Source organism: Dendrobates tinctorius, unplaced genomic scaffold, assembly GCF_039654945.1.
Source record: "Dendrobates tinctorius isolate UK_male_01 unplaced genomic scaffold, ASM3965494v1 ptg000173l, whole genome shotgun sequence".
Taxonomy (NCBI): Eukaryota; Metazoa; Chordata; class Amphibia; order Anura; family Dendrobatidae; genus Dendrobates; species Dendrobates tinctorius.
In genome coordinates this window covers 1954625-1972240 of record NW_027361840.1, presented here as the reverse complement: position 1 = coordinate 1972240, position 17616 = coordinate 1954625, and the positions used below count along the sequence as shown (strand labels likewise).

At 45.8% G+C, this 17616-nt stretch overlaps 1 protein-coding gene across 1 annotated transcript in view; it reads left to right on the top strand.

Annotated features, from left to right (window-relative positions):
• Positions 1-16007, top strand: part of LOC141053926 (uncharacterized) — a 93066-nt gene extending 77059 nt beyond the window's left edge. Inside the window, exon 3 of the mRNA XM_073551096.1 lies at positions 10749-16007. Within this exon, the coding sequence (XP_073407197.1) occupies positions 10749-13264 (2516 nt within the window). The 3' untranslated portion in view covers positions 13265-16007. The remainder of the gene's footprint in view (positions 1-10748) is intronic.
• Positions 16008-17616: the final 1609 nt, after the last annotated feature.

Here is a 17616-nt window from a genome sequence, read left to right as displayed (position 1 = left end):
CTATTGTGGGCCGATGACAGGGAGTGGGAGGAGCTATTGCGGGCCAGATGATGGGACGTGGGCGGAGCTATCACAGGCCCGATGACAGGAAGTGGGCGGCGCTATCACGCGCCAGCTCCCAGGAAGTGGGCAGTCTGAGAGTTCCGGAGCTGCAGCGTGTTCAGGCCCGACTCCCGACCAACCGGAAGTGGGCGGGACATGTCCGGGCCTCAGCGCGACACCGGGAGAAGTCGTGGAGGCCCGATCCTAGGCGAGTGAAGCGCGACGCCGGCAGAGGAATAATGTGCGCAGGGCACATGCTCCTGGGTCGCCCTCCCAGGGCTGTGGGGTACTCGGTACCAGGCCGGTATCTCAGAGGGGGATGTCACAGCAGCGGTGACCCGGTCCGTGGCCCTAGGCGCCCATGTAAAAGGGGTTGAGTGATGGAAATAGAGTTTATGAGTGATTCGTAACGCCACCTGTGGTGCTCGGCAATAAAGGTGTTAAGCTGATGCTGCCGGCAGATCCTCTGGGACAGATGGTGTAAGGCAGCAAGATGTAATAGCTCCCCACAGGTAGAGTTGTAGTCCCAGGGCAGTGAGGATAGGTGTTGAGGAGAAGGGTGTAGTGTCCGGCACAGAGATGTAGCAGTGCTGGAAAAGTTGCGGGAAGAAGGCAAGGACACAACAGGGTGCAGTTTCTTTACCTTTACTTTGCTTGGCAAAGGCAGTCCAGGGTCCAGATTACAGATGGCACAGGAGCTGATTAGCCTGGAAGCAACTTAGGAATCTCTCTATCAGATGGGTTGTGTAGTGTCCTTTCTAGCGCTATCTTAGGTACTTGCAGTACTGTGTTACACTGAAGTTCCACTTGCTTGTTCTCTTTAGAACTCCCTCGTATGGCAGACAGCTGTAGCCTTCTATCTCCTCCGGCTCACACGTTGCTGTTGTGCCTCCGAGTCTTATGTGGGAACAGAGCATTTACAGCTTCCTATTCCTCCGGTGTCTGCTGCAGGAACGTCAGTATCTATACAACCTTGGAGACCGGGCTCCAGATCATGCGCTATAGCTGGGAATGAGCCTGAACTCTCTGCTCAATCTCCCAGCTCCTCCTCACGTCCACACACTTCGCCCTCCTCACAGAACTGACTAATTTCCCCTTCCTGGCCCCCAGAGAGCATCTCTTCCCCTTGTTTTGGTTCAGAGCTCCCTCTGCTGGCCTGGAGTGGGAACTATGTTATATGTAGTTATTAACTGCTAGAGAGACCGTTCATTGCTTCCAGGCATGACATCACACTCCCTAGGAGGAAGGTAATGCCACTGTGGCGACCATACTCCTGGGGGCGCCACACTCCCGTGCACGGCGACGGCAACCGCAGCGGCCGACGCGATCGGGCTGGTGGATGGAGCGGCGGTGATGACCAGCCGCCGACGTGGATCTGCACCGGATGGTAGGAGGACCATGTCACCGTCATCAATGGGATTGCACAAGAGCCAGGAGCAGACACAAGGTTTCCCCATTTTATGTTGAGTGGGGAATTGTTGTACCGGGTCACGAAAATAAGGGAGGAGGTGGCAGAGCAGTTAATAGTACCAGGCCCCTATAGACAGAAAGTGTTGGACATGGCCCATTCACACATCTTGGGGGGACACCTGGGGGTGGAAAAAACCCAGGAACGGATTGTACAGAGGTTTTATTGGCCTGGGTGTCACCGGGAAATAGTAAACTATTGCAGGTCCTGCCCGACATGTCAGTTAACTGCCCCCACATCTCATTTTCGGAACCCTCTTGTGCCACTGCCCATTATTGAGGTGCCATTTGAAAGAATTGCCATGGACTTGGTCGGTCCCTTAGTTAAATCAGCTCGGGGCCATCAGTATATATTAGTCATCCTGGACTATGCCACACGCTATCCTGAGGCTATTCCCCTGAGAAACTCCTCCGCGAAGAGTATAGCCCGCGAGCTGGTCCATGTGTTTTCCCGGACGGGTTTGCCGAAGGAGATCCTGACCGACCAGGGGACACCTTTTATGAGCAAGGTGATGAGAGAATTGTGCAGAGTCTTGCAAATTTCCCAGTTGAGGACTTCAGTGTACCATCCGCAGTCAGATGGCCTTGTTGAGAGGTTTAACAAGACACTGAAGAGCATGCTGAGAAAAGTCATAGAGGAAGATGGTAGAGACTGGGATTGTCTCTTACCGTATTTACTGTTTTCTATCCGTGAAGTTCCCCAGGCCTCCACGGGGTTCTCGCCCTTCGAGCTTCTGTACGGCCGGCATCCGCGAGGTCTCCTAGATATAGCCAAGGAAACCTGGGAAGCCGAAGTCACGCCCCACAGAAGCGTCATTGAGCATGTGGCACTGATGCAGCAGAGGGTTGCGAAGGTGATGCCCATTGTTAAAGAACATCTCCGCCAGGCACAAGAGGCTCAGGCCAGGGTCTACAACCAGTCAGCCAGAGTGAGGCAGTTCAATCCGGGAGACCGAGTTCTCGTGCTAATCCCGACGGTGGAAAGTAAGTTCTTGGCCAAGTGGCAAGGGCCATATGAGGTGGTGGAAAAGCTGGGAGACGTAAACTACAAGATCCACCAACCCGGAAGACGGAAGCCATACCAGGTTTACCATGTTAACCTTATCAAGCCGTGGCAAGATAGAGAGCCAGCGGTAACTCCGTGCTTGCTGGGTAGCCTAGAAGGGGAGGTTGGAGCCGTTACCATAGTGGAGACTCTATCGAAGGCCCAGAAACAGCAGTGCCGGGAGTTACTCCAGAAAAACAGCGACCTGTTCTCAGAGTTGCCGGGGTGCACAAAGGTGGTGGAGCACGAAATTCTGACCGAGGCACATGTGCGGGTGAACGTGAAACCATATCGTATTCCTGAGGCCCGGCGAGAGGTAATCTCCAAGGAGGTGCAGCGTATGTTGAAGCTCGGGGTCACAGAGGAATCCAAGAGCGGCTGGTCGTGCCCGATTGTCCTGGTCCCAAAACCTGATGGTGAATGGAGGTTCTGCAACGATTACCGGAAGCTGAATGAGGTCTCCAAGTTCGACGCTTATCCCATGCCACGCGTTGATAAGCTCATCGAGAGACTTGGACCTGCCAGGTACATAACCACTTTGGACCTGACAAAGGGATATTGGCAGATCCCCATGGCACAGGAAGCCAAGGAGAAGACGGCATTCTCCACACCAGACGGGTGCTTCCAGTATGTCCGGATGCCGTTTGGCCTACAGGGAGCCCCAGCAACCTTCCAGAGGGCGATGGATAGAATCCTTGCGCCTCATAAGCTATACGCTGCCGCATACCTGGATGATATCGTCATCTTTACCCCGGACTGGGAGACTGGAAAAGGTCCAAGCAGTATTTGACGCTCTAAGAGAGGCGGGGTTTACAATAAGCCCGAAGAAGTGTGCCTTGGGGAGAGAAGAAGCCAAGTACCTCGGATATGTAGTGGGGCGTGGCGAGATCAAACCCCAAATCAATAAAGTGGAGGCAATTCAAACATGGCCGAGACCTCTGTCAAAGAAGCAAGTTAAAGCCTTCCTGGGGATTGTGGGATATTACAGGAGGTTCATCCCAAACTTCGCCACAATGGCTGCACCTCTAACTGATCTGCTTAAGGGGACAAAGTCAGTGATGGTCAGCTGGTCCGAAGAAGCAGAGTCAGCCTTCCAAGAAATGAAGGGAGCTCTTTGTAAGCAACCCGTTTTGGTGGCCCCAGACTTTAAACGTGAATTTGTCCTCCAGACAGATGCCTCAGATGTCGGGGTAGGAGCTGTCCTTTCCCAAGAGATACGTGGGGAGGAGCATCCTGTTCTCTACTTGAGTAGGAAGCTGACTTGTGAGAGAAACTACTCAGTTGTAGAGGAGTGTTTGGCCATAAAATGGGCAGTGGACACATTACGGTACTACCTGGTGGGACGGAAGTTTAGGTTAATATCCGACCATGCCCCACTCAGGTGGATGAGGGAAACAAAGGGCAAGAATGCTAGGGTCACCCGCCGGTTCTTAGCCCTACAAGACTTCAGCTTCCATGTAGAGCATAGGGCCGGGAAGCTACATGGGAATGCCGATGCCCTCTCCAGAATTCCTTGCCTGGTAGGTGAAAGTGCCAAGCCCCACGGCTTTAGGCAGAGGGGGGAGGTATGTGGCAGGGCTAAGGGTCGTGTAATTGATGGGAGATATGTGGTTCATAAATGGCTTATCTCCGTAATGTAGGGCATAAGTAAAGCATACCAGATATTGTGATTGTTTTTGTTTGAAGGACCTGTGGTGAGGTCACAATCATGTGACCAGTCAGCTGCTGGGTTTGTGGGTGTGGCTACAGCCTTATAATGTGGCCTGCTCCTGAACCAGGGGGCTGTGTGTGGGGAGGACTAAGCCTCCCATGTGTGCTGAGATTCCTGGTCTGAGTCTACAACCACGGACATTAGTCTTCTTTTGCCTGAACTAAAGGTTCCTTTTTGGTGTTATGCCGCCTTGTGCGTTTATGACGTGAATAAACCGCATGGACTTTGGAAAAACCTGTCTCATATTTGTCTCCCGCTGCACCTAAGCGAGTCACATCCCTACAGTGTAAATTTCCCAAGGGTCGGCTTTTCAACTTATCTGTACCCGAACATGATGCTATGCGATCCTATATTAAGGAGTCGTTGGAGAAGGGTCATATTAGACCATCCTCGTCACCTTTGGGTGCTGGGGGTTTTTTTGTGGCCAAGAAAGATGGTTCATTAAGACCGTGTATTGATTATCGTTCCCTTAACAAGATGACGGTTAAATATCAGTACCCGTTACCTCTGATGTCTGATTTATTCTCCAGAGTTAAGAGTGCCTGCTGGGTTACTAAGCTTGACCTCAGGGGGGCTTATAATCTTATTTGCATCAAGCATGGGGATGAATGGAAGACGGCGTTTAATACTCCGGAGGGACATTTTGAGTACCTGGTGATGCCTTTTGGGCTCTCCAATGCCCCTTCTGTCTTCCAGTGTTTTATGAATGATATTTTCTGAGACTTTGTGGATAAGTTTTTGATCATATATCTGGATGATATTTTGATCTTTTCTAGTGATTGGTATTCCCATGTGGAACATGTCCGGACTGTGTTTCGGATTTTGAGGGAGAATTCCCTGTTTGTTAAGGGATCAAAATGTCTCTTTGGCGTACAGAGGATCTCATTTTTGAGATTTATCTTATCTCCATCGAGTATTGAAATGGACCCAGCCAAGGTACAGGCCATTTATGATTGGCTGCAGCCTACTTCTTTGAAGGCTCTTCAGAAGTTTTTGGGTTTTGCTAATTTCTATCGTAAATTTATAGGTAATTTTTCTAGTATTGTCAAACCACTGACTGATCTGACTAAGAAGGGAGTTGATGTGCTGAATTGGTCTCCTGAGGCTGTCTCAGCATTTCAGGAGCTTAAGCGGAGGTTTACTTCAGCTCCAGTTTTACGGCAACCTGATGTCTCACTTCCATTTCAAGTGGAGGTAGACGCTTCTGAGATTGGTGCAGGAGCTGTTTTGTCCCAAAAAGACCCTGTGACTTCTAAGATGAATCCCTGTGCCTTCTTTTCTCGAAAGTTCTCCCCATCTGAACGCAACTATGACTTGGGGAATCGGGAATTGTTGGCCATGAAATGGGCATTTGAGGAGTGGAGACATTGGTTGGAGGGAGCTAGACATCAATTTGTGGTCCTCACCGATCACAAGAATCTGACTTATCTGAAGTCCGCCAAACGCTTGAATCCTAGACAGGCTAGATGGGCCTTGTTTTTCACGCATTTTAACTTTGTGGTCTCTCTTCTTCCGGTCACTAAGAATGTTAAGGCAGACGCCCTTTCTAGGAGTTTCTTTGCTGATTCTCTTAATGTGTCCGAGCCTACTACTATCCTAGGTGAGGGGGCAGTTCTTTCTGCCATTTCGCCCGATTTGAGACGCGCCCTGGAGGAGTTTCAGGAGGATAAACCTGAGCGTTGCCCTATGGGAAGATTGTATGTTCTGGACCAGTGGAGAAAGAGAGTGATGTCTGAAGTCCATTGCTCCGCATTTGCTTGTCATCCAGGTATTTTTGGTACCAGAGATTTGGTGAGTCGGTCGTTTTGGTGGCCTGCCTTATCTCGTGATGTCAGGAATTTTGTACATTCCTGTGGGACTTGTTCTCGGTCTAAACCCTGTTCTCGTTCTAGTGGGTTGCTGATGCCCCTGCCAGTGCCCAAGAGGCCATGGACCCATATCTCAATGGATTTTATTTCTGATCTTCCTGTCTCTCAGAGAATGACTGTTATCTGGGTAATTTGTGATAGATTTTCGAAGGTCCATCTTGTACCACTCCCAAAATTGCCATCTTCCGCTGAGTTGGTACCCTTGTTTTTACAACAGGTGGTTCGGTTACATGGGATTCCTGAGAACATTGTGTCCGATAGAGGGGTCCAGTTTGTTTCCAGATTTTGGAAAGCCTTTTGTTCCAATCTGGGAATTCAGTTGTCCTTCTCCTCTGCGTTTCATCCCCAGACCAATGGACAGACTGAGAGAACAAACCAGACCCTGGAGTCTTATTTAAGATGTTTTATAGCTGCTGATCAAGATGATTGGGTCTCATTTTTGCCCTTGGCCGAATTTGCGCTGAACAATAGAGCTAGTTCTGCCACCTTGATGTCACCCTTTTTCTGTAATTTTGGGTTTCATCCTCGATTCTCTTCAGGGCAAGTGGAATCTTCGTCCTGCCCAGGTGTGGACACTGTAGTTGTTAGAATGCAGCAGATATGGGACCAAGTGGTGGATAAATTGTCACTCTCTCAGGAAAAGGCCCAGCGTTTTTCCAACCGGCATAGGACCATTGGTCCCCGGTTTAAAGTGGGTGATATGGTTTGGTTGTCATCTAAGAATATTCCTATGAAGGTTGCATCTCCAAAATTTAAGCCAAGATTTATTAGACCTTATAGGATTTTGGAGATTCTTAATCCTGTTTCTTTTCGACTGGCTCTTCCAGTTACGTTCAAAATCCATAACGTATTTCACAAATCACTGTTAAAGAGGTTTGTTGAGCCAGTAGTTCCTGTGGTGGCACCTCCTGACCCTGTGTTGGTTAAAGGCAATATGGAATATGAGGTAGAGAAAATATTGGATTCTCGTTTGGTTAGACGGAGACTCCAGTATTTGATCAAATGGAAGGGTTATGGCCAGGAGGATAATTCTTGGGTCTCTGCCTCTGATATTCATGCCAATAAATTGGTTCGTGCTTTTCACCGGGCCCATCCTGATCGGCCTGGTGGCTTGGATGAGGGTTCGATGACCCCTCCTCAAGGGGGGGGTACTGTTATGAGCTCATTTTCTGCTCCACCAGTTGGGAGTTCCCCTTCCGTTCTCCCTCTGTTGGTGACAGGAGGTAGAGAGGTTGGCTTAAGTGGTAGTGATCTGCCACTTGGTGAGGAAGCTAACGATTGGATCTCTGGAGGATCTGAGTGGATATAAGACAGCCGACGCCCTATCCTATTGCTGGTGATTTAGTCTGCATCTCAGGTCTAGGACTCAGCTCTGTTCCAGTCTTCAAGATAAGTTTGTTTTTTTGCTAATGTTCTCACTTGCTCTTGTTGGTCATTTCAGTTTTTGTGTGGTCAGCCAGTCCGGCTGGGCTGGTCTGGATTTTCACGCTTATTTGCCAAATTGTCTTTTTTTTGTCGCTTATTAGATTGGCCTCTTTTTGCTCTGTCTCAAAATATTTCAGAGTGCTGATATAGTGGGAGAAGTCTAGTGACTTCAGGGTTAATTTAGCTATCAGTTGTGTTGGACATTTTTGTAGGGTTTTTTGGCAGATCGCAGACAGTATCTTTCCTTTCCTATCCTTTCTAGTTAGTTTGGGCCCCATCGTTTGCTCAGCCTATTTTCCTGCCTGTGTTTGCTTTCATCTTGCTTCACCGTCAATACATGTGGGGGGTTGTCTTTCCTTTGGGGTCTGCTCTGGGGCAGTTAGTTTTTCTCTGTTCCAGCTTTAGGCTTATGTGGTTCTCCGGTTGTGACGAAGCATCTAGGAACAACGTAGGAACGCTCCACGACTGCTTCTAGTTGTGCTGTTAAGATTAGGGATCTGCAATCTGCATAGCTACCAACTTCTCTGGTTTTCTGAGACTTAGCTTGTTGTCTTGTTTTTCCTCCTCGGTGACACAATCATAACAGTACACTATGACACGCCCCATGAGGAAGGAAATCTCCGAAATGCGCATCGGGGTGGGCAGGAGGCAGCGTGGTGTCTGGAGTCTTGCTATCTGGTATGTCTATTACATTATCTCCTGATTATGCTGGGTAGATCTACAGCTATTTGAAATAATGGATGCTTATGTGGACTATGCAATATTACTTTGCCATTTACCATATATATTCTTACTTGCATATGAGGTATATCATATATATTTCTCATATCGCTGCATAGATCCTTGCTATGGTGTTTTACATACATGCCTATTTATAACATCTAATTCACTCCAAGACTCTTTGTCTAACCGCCCGTATGGTGTATGCTGTTATAGTCCGTCACTTTTAGCCCTGTTTGTCACTGACCTCTGATATTTAATAGATAATTTTTTGGGGGGGCATTTTTGGACTACTCATTGCGGATTTTCTTTGTGGTTTGCTCTTTTTCCCAGTCATGTTGCTCAGATAGTATGGACGGAGCACAGTATCAGCAACAAAAAATAAGATTTTAAACTCTGCACCACCTCTGCAAACAGCTGAATTTCAGCGACAGTAAATTCAAAGTTGAAATATGCTGTGCTGTATCGTGTTAGTCACAGAAAGAAAAAATTGAGTGTGGATGAGGCCTGTATGTCAAAGAAGTTGTGCTAGAAACATTTTTAAAGTCAGGTCCCTTACTGTATGACGTTAGTAACAGAAAACATTTTTGTGGCCTATGGATCAGGCCTCAGTAATACACTAGATGCTACAAACTCTTTTAAAGTCATGTCCCCTATTGTAGGACACTAGGAACAGATGAAATTTTGTGGCCTCTAGATCAGGCCTCTGTAACACACTCAATACTACAAGCTATTTTAAATGAAAACGAAAACAACGCGGTCTTTAGGGAACGCTGAGGCAAAAAAGGGGGAACAATTAAAAAAAAGATAATTGCACAAACCTTTAATAAAATTCTCTGCAATCCACAACGCGTGGGATACGGCGGGTTGTCTTAACATTTTTGCAACTGAAAAATAATTTTTTTTAACGTGCCTTAGTCTTGCAGACAGGTTCATATCATTGCCACAAAATGACAACTTGGGATACAGCAGGCTGTTTTACATTTGTCAACAGAAAAATAATAACTTTGTTTTTAATGTGCCTTAGGTCTGCAGTTTTCTATCACCACAGCACTAAATGACAAGGTGGGATACAGCAGGCTGCTTAATATTTTTTCACTAGCTACATGTGTATGAGAATGCTATACTCGTGCATGGAGCACAATAGAAGCAGAGCACAACATACTTGTAGGACATGTGCCCTGCCGGCTTTCTTTGTGGAGCTCGGTAATGTCGAAAAAAGAAAAAAATAGCTGGAAGGTAAATTTAACAGCCACACTGGACAGTAGCTACCGACAGTATCTGACTGATATACAACCGCCTAACTAACTAAAGGTGGCAGCATCAGGAGCAGCCTCTGCGCTGTTACAGGGCCAAAATGGCACTAAAACAAATTATCTGCTATTTATACAGAGAGGGACATGTGATTTCAGCAGCCAATGGCACAAGCCGTTGTGTCAGGACATTGTGGGTGTTTCCTGCGCCCTGATTGGATAGCTGTAATGTGCACACAGAAAGTTAGAGAAACAAAAAAGAGACTGTTGTGCTTACAAGAACGCCGCGCCTCTGAGCTCTGCAACCCCCCCTCATCACACGTGCCAAACGCTCATCATACACCACCAATATCATTGCTAAAGTGCTGAAAATATTTTTGTGGCAAAGCAAACATTTTCCGGCACTTGTGCAGAATGTTACCAATTTTTTCCCGATTTTATAAAATTTTGATTGTGTTTCCGATCACGAATACGAATGTGCCATATTCGTGCCAAATTTATGTTTGGTGATCGATTTCCAAACAAATTTGCTCATCACTAGATATAACCACAGTGCATGGAGGAGAGCACAGGCTCAGATTTATCTCTCCCGACTGTAAGAAGCTTCACGCCTTTGTAGAGGTGATTATATGGAGAAAGATGTCCCCTCAGCATTGACTGGGATCGATTCTGGGAGTAGTAGTGCTTCCCACCGCTCCCTGGACTAGACAGGACTAGGTTGTCCCACCTTACAGGAAGTGTCAGCACTGAGCGTGGAGGCTTCTCCCTGTTTCTATGGCGGCTTCTGGGGGGAGACTGAATATATAGCGTTCATATGCACACATCAGCCAGTAAATGGCAGCAGAGTGCACCGCCCAATGCACATTAATCAGTCCGCAGTGCGCGCACGTACACTGCATTATACATCTCCTGATTCTCAGCGCGCACAGTAATTCTGGCGCAATGGAGCATTAATACTGCCACACGGCAACCATTTCACTCTGCAGTAGTACAATGGGTGGCAGGATTCCACACTGAACAACAATGAACATTAGTAGAAATGATTGATTATTCTGTCTTCACCCCAAGTAAATGACACTTCTGTCAGTCAATAATAGTTCTGCTGCTTACTTTGCAATTTGTATGGGATTTTTTTCCCCAATTTATTATATTAAGATATATTTAATATTTAAGTTTATATTGTTCAAAAATAATAACATGCATTTTATTCTTGGCAGATGACTGTAGCGGGAGCTCCGAGGGACATCTGATATCTTTAGAATTTAAAGCAGATAATTGTAGTATCACACAAGATACATGTACACAGCATGAAGACATCTCGGCTATACCCCCAGCTGTTCACAGCAGAGATCGATCATCGGATGGTTTTAATGAAGGAATATCTCCTACTTCATCACAGATTGTTACAAAAAAGAAAAGTCAGAGAAGAAATGCTGAAGATAAAAGCCCTCCTAAAAAGGAGAAGCCATACTCATGTTCAGAATGTGGGAAATGTTTTGCACATAAATCAGACCTTAATGTTCATGAGAAAATTCATACAGGAGAGAAGCCATATTCATGTTCAGAATGTGGGAAATGTTTTGCGCAGAAATCACATCTTAATTGTCACGAGAAAATTCATACAGGAGAGAAGCCATATTCATGTTCAGAATGTGGGAAATGTTTTGTACATAAATCACATCTTTATAGTCACGAGAAAATTCATACAGGAGAGAAGCCATATTCATGTTCAGAATGTGGGAAATGTTTTGTGCAGAAATCACATCTTAATTGTCACGAGAAAATTCATACAGGAGAGAAGCCATATTCATGTCCAGAATGTGGGAAATGTTTTTCACAGACATCACATCTTTATAGTCACAAGAAAGTTCACACAGGAGAGAAGCCATATTCATGTTCAGAATGTGGGAAATGTTTTACAACTAAACCACACCTTAATAGTCACAAGAAAATTCACACAGGAGAGAAGCCATATTCATGTTCAGAATGTGGGAAATGTTTTGCAAATAAATCACATCTTAATTATCACAAGAAATTTCACACAGGAGAGAAGCCATATTCATGTTCAGAATGTGGTAAATGTTTTGCACATAAATCACAGCTTAATAGTCACAAGAAAATTCATATAGGAGAGAAGCCATATTCATGTTCAGAATGTGGGAAATGTTTTGCACGTAAATCACAGCTTAATAGTCACGAGAAAATTCACACAGGAGAGAAGCCATATTCATGTTCAGAATGTGGGAAATGTTTTGCACAGAAATCACAGCTTAATAGTCACGAGAAATTTCACACAGGAGAGAAGCCATATTCATGTTCAGAATGTGGGAAATGTTTTGCACATAAATCAGAGCTTAATTGTCATGAGAAAATTCACACAGGAGAGAAGCCATATTCATGTTCAGAATGTGGGAAATGTTTTGCACGTAAATCAGAGCTTAATTGTCACGAGAAATTTCATACAGGAGAGAAGCCATATTCATGTTCAGAATGTGGGAAATGTTTTTCACAGAAATCACATCTTAATTGTCATGAGAAATTTCATACTGGAGAGAAGCCATATTCATGTTCAGAATGTGGGAAATGTTTTTCACAGAAATCACAGCTTAATAGTCATGAGAAATTTCATACTGGAGAGAAGCCATATTCATGTTCAGAATGTGGTAAATGTTTTGCACGTAAATCACAGCTTAATAGTCACGAGAAAATTCACACAGGAGAGAAGCCATATTCATGTTCAGAATGTGGGAAATGTTTTGCACAGAAATCACAGCTTAATAGTCACGAGAAATTTCACACAGGAGAGAAGCCATATTCATGTTCAGAATGTGGGAAATGTTTTGCACATAAATCAGAGCTTAATTGTCATGAGAAAATTCACACAGGAGAGAAGCCATATTCATGTTCAGAATGTGGGAAATGTTTTGCACGTAAATCAGAGCTTAATTGTCACGAGAAATTTCATACAGGAGAGAAGCCATATCCATGTTCAGAATGTGGGAAATGTTTTGCACGTAAATCACAGCTTAATTGTCACGAGAAATTTCATACAGGAGAGAAGCCATATTCATGTTCAGAATGTGGGAAATGTTTTTCACAGAAATCACATCTTAATTGTCATGAGAAATTTCATACTGGAGAGAAGCCATATTCATGTTCAGAATGTGGGAAATGTTTTTCACAGAAATCACAGCTTAATAGTCATGAGAAATTTCATACTGGAGAGAAGCCATATTCATGTTCAGAATGTGGGAAATGTTTTGCACATAAATCACAGCTTAATTATCATGAGAAAATTCATAGAGGAGAGAAGCCATATTCATGTTCAGAATGTGGGAAATGTTTTTCACAGAAATCACATCTTAATAGTCATGAGAAATTTCATACTGGAGAGAAGCCATATTCATGTTCAGAATGTGGGAAATGTTTTTCACAGAAATCACATCTTAATAGTCATGAGAAATTTCATACTGGAGAGAAGCCATATTCATGTTCAGAATGTGGGAAATGTTTTGCACATAAATCACAGCTTAATTATCATGAGAAAATTCATAGAGGAGAGAAGCCATATTCATGTTCAGAATGTGGGAAATGTTTTTCACAGACATCACATCTTAATAGTCATGAGAAAATTCATACAGGAGAGAAGCCATATTCATGTTCAGAGTGTGGGAAATGTTTTGCTCAGAAATCAAATCTTTACAGGCATAAGAAAATTCATACAGAGAAGTAGCCATTTTATAGTAACACTAGCTGAAGAGGCTGGCATTGCCTGGGCATAGTAACCAACTGTGGTTAGTTATAACAAATTTTAATGATTATATTGCACATAAAAACCGTGCATCTAATCCTATCCTGTGTGATACTGTCTGCTGAGCTGTGTATCTAATCCTATCCTGTGTCATACTGCCTGCTGAGCCATGTGTCTAATCTCCTGTGTGATACTGACTGCTGAGCTGTGTATCTAATCCTATCCTGTGTGATACTGCCTGCTGAGCCGTGTATCTATTCCTTTCCTATGTGATACTGACTGCTGAGCTGTGTATCTAAGCATATCCTGTGTGATACTGACTGCTGAGCCATGTATAAAATCCTATCTTGTGTGATACTGGGCTCCCCCTGCAGTCTGTGTCAGAGGGTGGTCTGTGTTGGCACGGTAATAAATTGTGTTATTTCCAGCTTTACAGAAGGATGATATTGTCATGATCCAGTGTTGGATCTGGCGGTATTAAAAGCACAAAGTGAACTTTTTTTACTTTCACAAGTGCAAAGGTGTCTTGACTGTCCCCGGTGGTGGTTAGTGGTATCGCACCTTAGGTTAGGTTTTGCACTTAATTATGATTCAGGTGTGATACCCTATGAAGGTGTGCTTTGTGTGTGCAATCACTGCTTGTGATATTGATTGATTCATTGTGTTGATTCTGAGTTGGAGAGCCTGGTGGAAGGATGGAGCTGGAGAGGAGTCATGCACAGTCAGCCAGAGAGAACGAGTGGCAGCTAATGGTGTCTGCAGGAAGGGCTGGCATGGCCTGGTGGAGTCGCAGTTTATGGTGTCGGCGGGAAGTGCGGGCATGGCTTTGTGGAGTGGCGACTAGGAAGAGAGTTGCACTCGGCATGCTCGACTTGGTTGCTGAGAACTGGACTCAAGCATGCTTAGATTCTTGGCAGAAGCTGGACTCGTCTTGGGGCTCTGTGTACTGGACTGCTGCAAGTGGTGATGGACTCTGCTCCCATGCTGCACGATGGTGATGGATCCAGTTATGGTGATGGATCAGGGTGGAGGAGAAGATGCACACAGGTGGTGGGCTCTGTTGCTAGGAGCGTACGCAACAGAGCAAAGCTAAGTGGTGTTTCCCCTGTATTGTCTCTTTCCTCATGTGTGTTGTTAGTGCAGTGGTGGGATTAGTCTCCGCACCGACCTATTCCCTAGTGAGGGTTTAGGTTCAGGGCGAGCTAGGGTATTGAGGCACAGGTGCAGAGCCTGTATAGGGAATGTGAGGAGTGTAGGGACTCTGGCTCAGGGGAGTGCAGGAGGTCTCCATTTCCCCATTCCTTATCGCAGGGCCCACCATTGTTAAAGTTATCCAGGTTCCCCCTTTATTATTATTTAAATTCGCCGTACTGGAGGCGGTGTTTCCAGAAATGTATGCATAGCGTGTAATACCTAAATCCGCCAGGTGGAGGCGGCGTATCCACCTGCACGCTTTATTATTTAAATTCGCCCCACTGGAGGCGGTGTATCCAGGGTCACGTGTGTTATGGGTTCGCCTTGCGGTAACCGCTGCGTCCAGACACACGTGATCATGACAGATATCACCATAGAATTGATAAGAATAATAGGCCTCAGTTACCACAACTGTCTACAAAGAAAACTGTTGCTGATAGCAACCAATCATAGCTCATTTTTCATCTTTTAAACAGCTCTGGGACAGCGTGGCGAGTTTTGAGTGGTGACTTGTGTTTCGACTTTTATGTGGCGAGGTTGGTGTATGTGTGGTGAAATGTGTGCTGAGGGTGGTATATGTGTTGAAGTGCGTGGTAGTGTGTGGCGCATTTTGTGTGTGTGTTCATATCCCCGTGTGTGGTGAGTATCCCATGTCAGGGCCCCACCTTAGTGACTGTACGGTATATACTCTTTGGCACCATCGCTCTCATTCTTTGTCCCCCTTGTTCACATCTGGCAGCTGTCAATTTGCCTCCCAACACTTTTCCTTTCACTTTTTCCCCATTATGTAGATAGGGGCAAAATTGTTTGGTGAATTGGAACGCGCGGGGTTAAAATTTTGCCTCACAACATAGCCTATGACGTTCTCGGGGTCCAGACATGTGACTGTGCCAAATTTAGGGTCTATAGCTGCGACGGTGCGGATGCCAATCCCGGACATAAACACACACACATTGAGCTTTATGCATTAGATTATAACAAACATGGTGTCTTACCTTCCTGGAGCGATGCTCTTGCTCTTAAACCCTTTGACTACAATACAAGCTGCCCATCATAGTTACACAAGCGGTGGTCACTATGATAACATATAATATGGGGAACGTGCCTATATTTTCTTTATTATGTTTTCCCCCATAGTTTGAATATCTCTTTGGTCGCGGCTCCACACTGGTAATAATCCACCATAAGCAGGAGGGTGATGGCGGCTCTTCTCATGTACAGAAGTCCCGTCCATCTCATGTAAACCTACAGGTGCCAGATAGCAGATACATTACTCACATTTCACTTTCTCACAATTGATTGTTCTCGTGAAATCTCGTTCCTGTGACTAAGAAATTACAATTTGTGTTGCTTTTCTGTGTTCTGTTCTTCTGTCTTCATCATTATTGATGATGTGCATGCTACATAGAAGGCTTCTCTTCCTGATGTCCTTTTCCCCTATTTGTTACTCTTTGTGGCTCAGGAAAGATACCAATACGATATATACTGAATCTTGTAGACACCTACTTGAAATAAAGGAAGCTTTACTGTCTCACAGTGGTTTGGACAGTTCTTGTCAGGCGTGCCCACATCCTGGATTTTCTATTGGAGATTATGGTATGATCAGAATAGGGCATCTCTTCTAGTTGGTGAAGCTCGTTTCTAGTGATGAGCGAGCACTAAAATGCCTCAGGTGTTCGTTGCTTGGGTCGAGCAAATACTCCGGTACTCAACCCGAGCAACGAGCCCATGTAAGTCTATGGAAAAACCGAGCATTTTCACCGCGATCCCTCGAGGGTCCATTTAGGGTCTAAAAAAAAATTGGAAATCGATATGAACAGTGCTCAAATGACACGGGGACATCATGGGGAAGACCGCTGGAAGCATTTCTGACTGCTAGATCACTGCTGTCACTTTTAGGCTGGTTTCACATTAGCGCTTTTTAAGCGCACGCACGGCCGGGGGTAGCTCCGCCCCCGAGCCGGCTCTCTGCCCGGCGTGCCCGCCCCTTGCTTGTAGCGCCGCCTCCTAGCGCACAGCGGCGCCTGCGATCGGCGCACCCTATCTTTAGCATAGGGTGCGCAGGCCGTGCGCTAGTTGCGCTTTGACCTGCGCTGCGCACTTTTGACGGTGCGCCGAGCACGCCGAAATCCGAAAAGTTTGATTTTGGCGCGCACGGCGCACCGTCAAAAGTGCGCAGCGCAGGTCAAAGCGCAACTAGCGCACGGCCTGCGCACCCTATGCTAAAGATAGGGTGCGCCGATCGCAGGCGCCGCTGTGCGCTAGGAGGCGGCGCTACAAGCAAGGGGCGGGCACGCCGGGCAGAGAGCCGGCTCGGGGGAGAAGCTACCCCCGGCCGTGCGTGCGCTTAAAAAGCGCTAATGTGAAACCAGCCTTACACTAAAACATACAAAAACAAAACAAAAATGGATTTTCCAGGAAAATATGTTAAGGGACATCCTTTCCAGGGTAATAATTTGTATGTAAGGAAAAATCAATAACCACCCCCCCAAAAAAAAATGTACCAACACCACTAGGGCTATGTTCACAGGTAGTGTTTTTGTTGCGTTTTTCACATTGCTTTCAACCAATACAAATGCATTCACTGGGAAATGTCAATTTAACATTTAACAACCTTTGCTGGCCATGTGGTGTGTGACACATCATCAGACACATCCTGTTTTATTTATGAGGCCGGGGTCACAGTAACCGACGCAAAATACGGTCCGTATTTTACATGCGTAATACGGATGAATGACCCCTAAATAGTGCTCCGTATGTCATCCGTAAGCAAGGTGTGGTTGCGTATTTTGCGCATGTCAGGATCCGTATGGAATCTGTATGGTGAGATTTTCTCGCAGGCTTGCAAAATGGACATTTAACGGTTTTGAGGCCTGCCAACTATTTAAATCATTAGCCTGCCCCCTATTTATTGCCTCAGGAACAGGTGGCTGCCTCTATTCTGTCCATTTGTGACTTTGCATTGACTAGGTGTGTTGGTTTTGTATGTGCAACATGGCAGACAGTCTGAGTTTCATCACAACTGAGCAGGTTCTCTTCAACTGGCTTTTGTCACGCCACTTTGGTCAGCCATACCCAGTGATGGTGGATCCGCGGAGGAGAAGCATGTGGGTCCATCCACTTTTGAGGCAACGACTCAC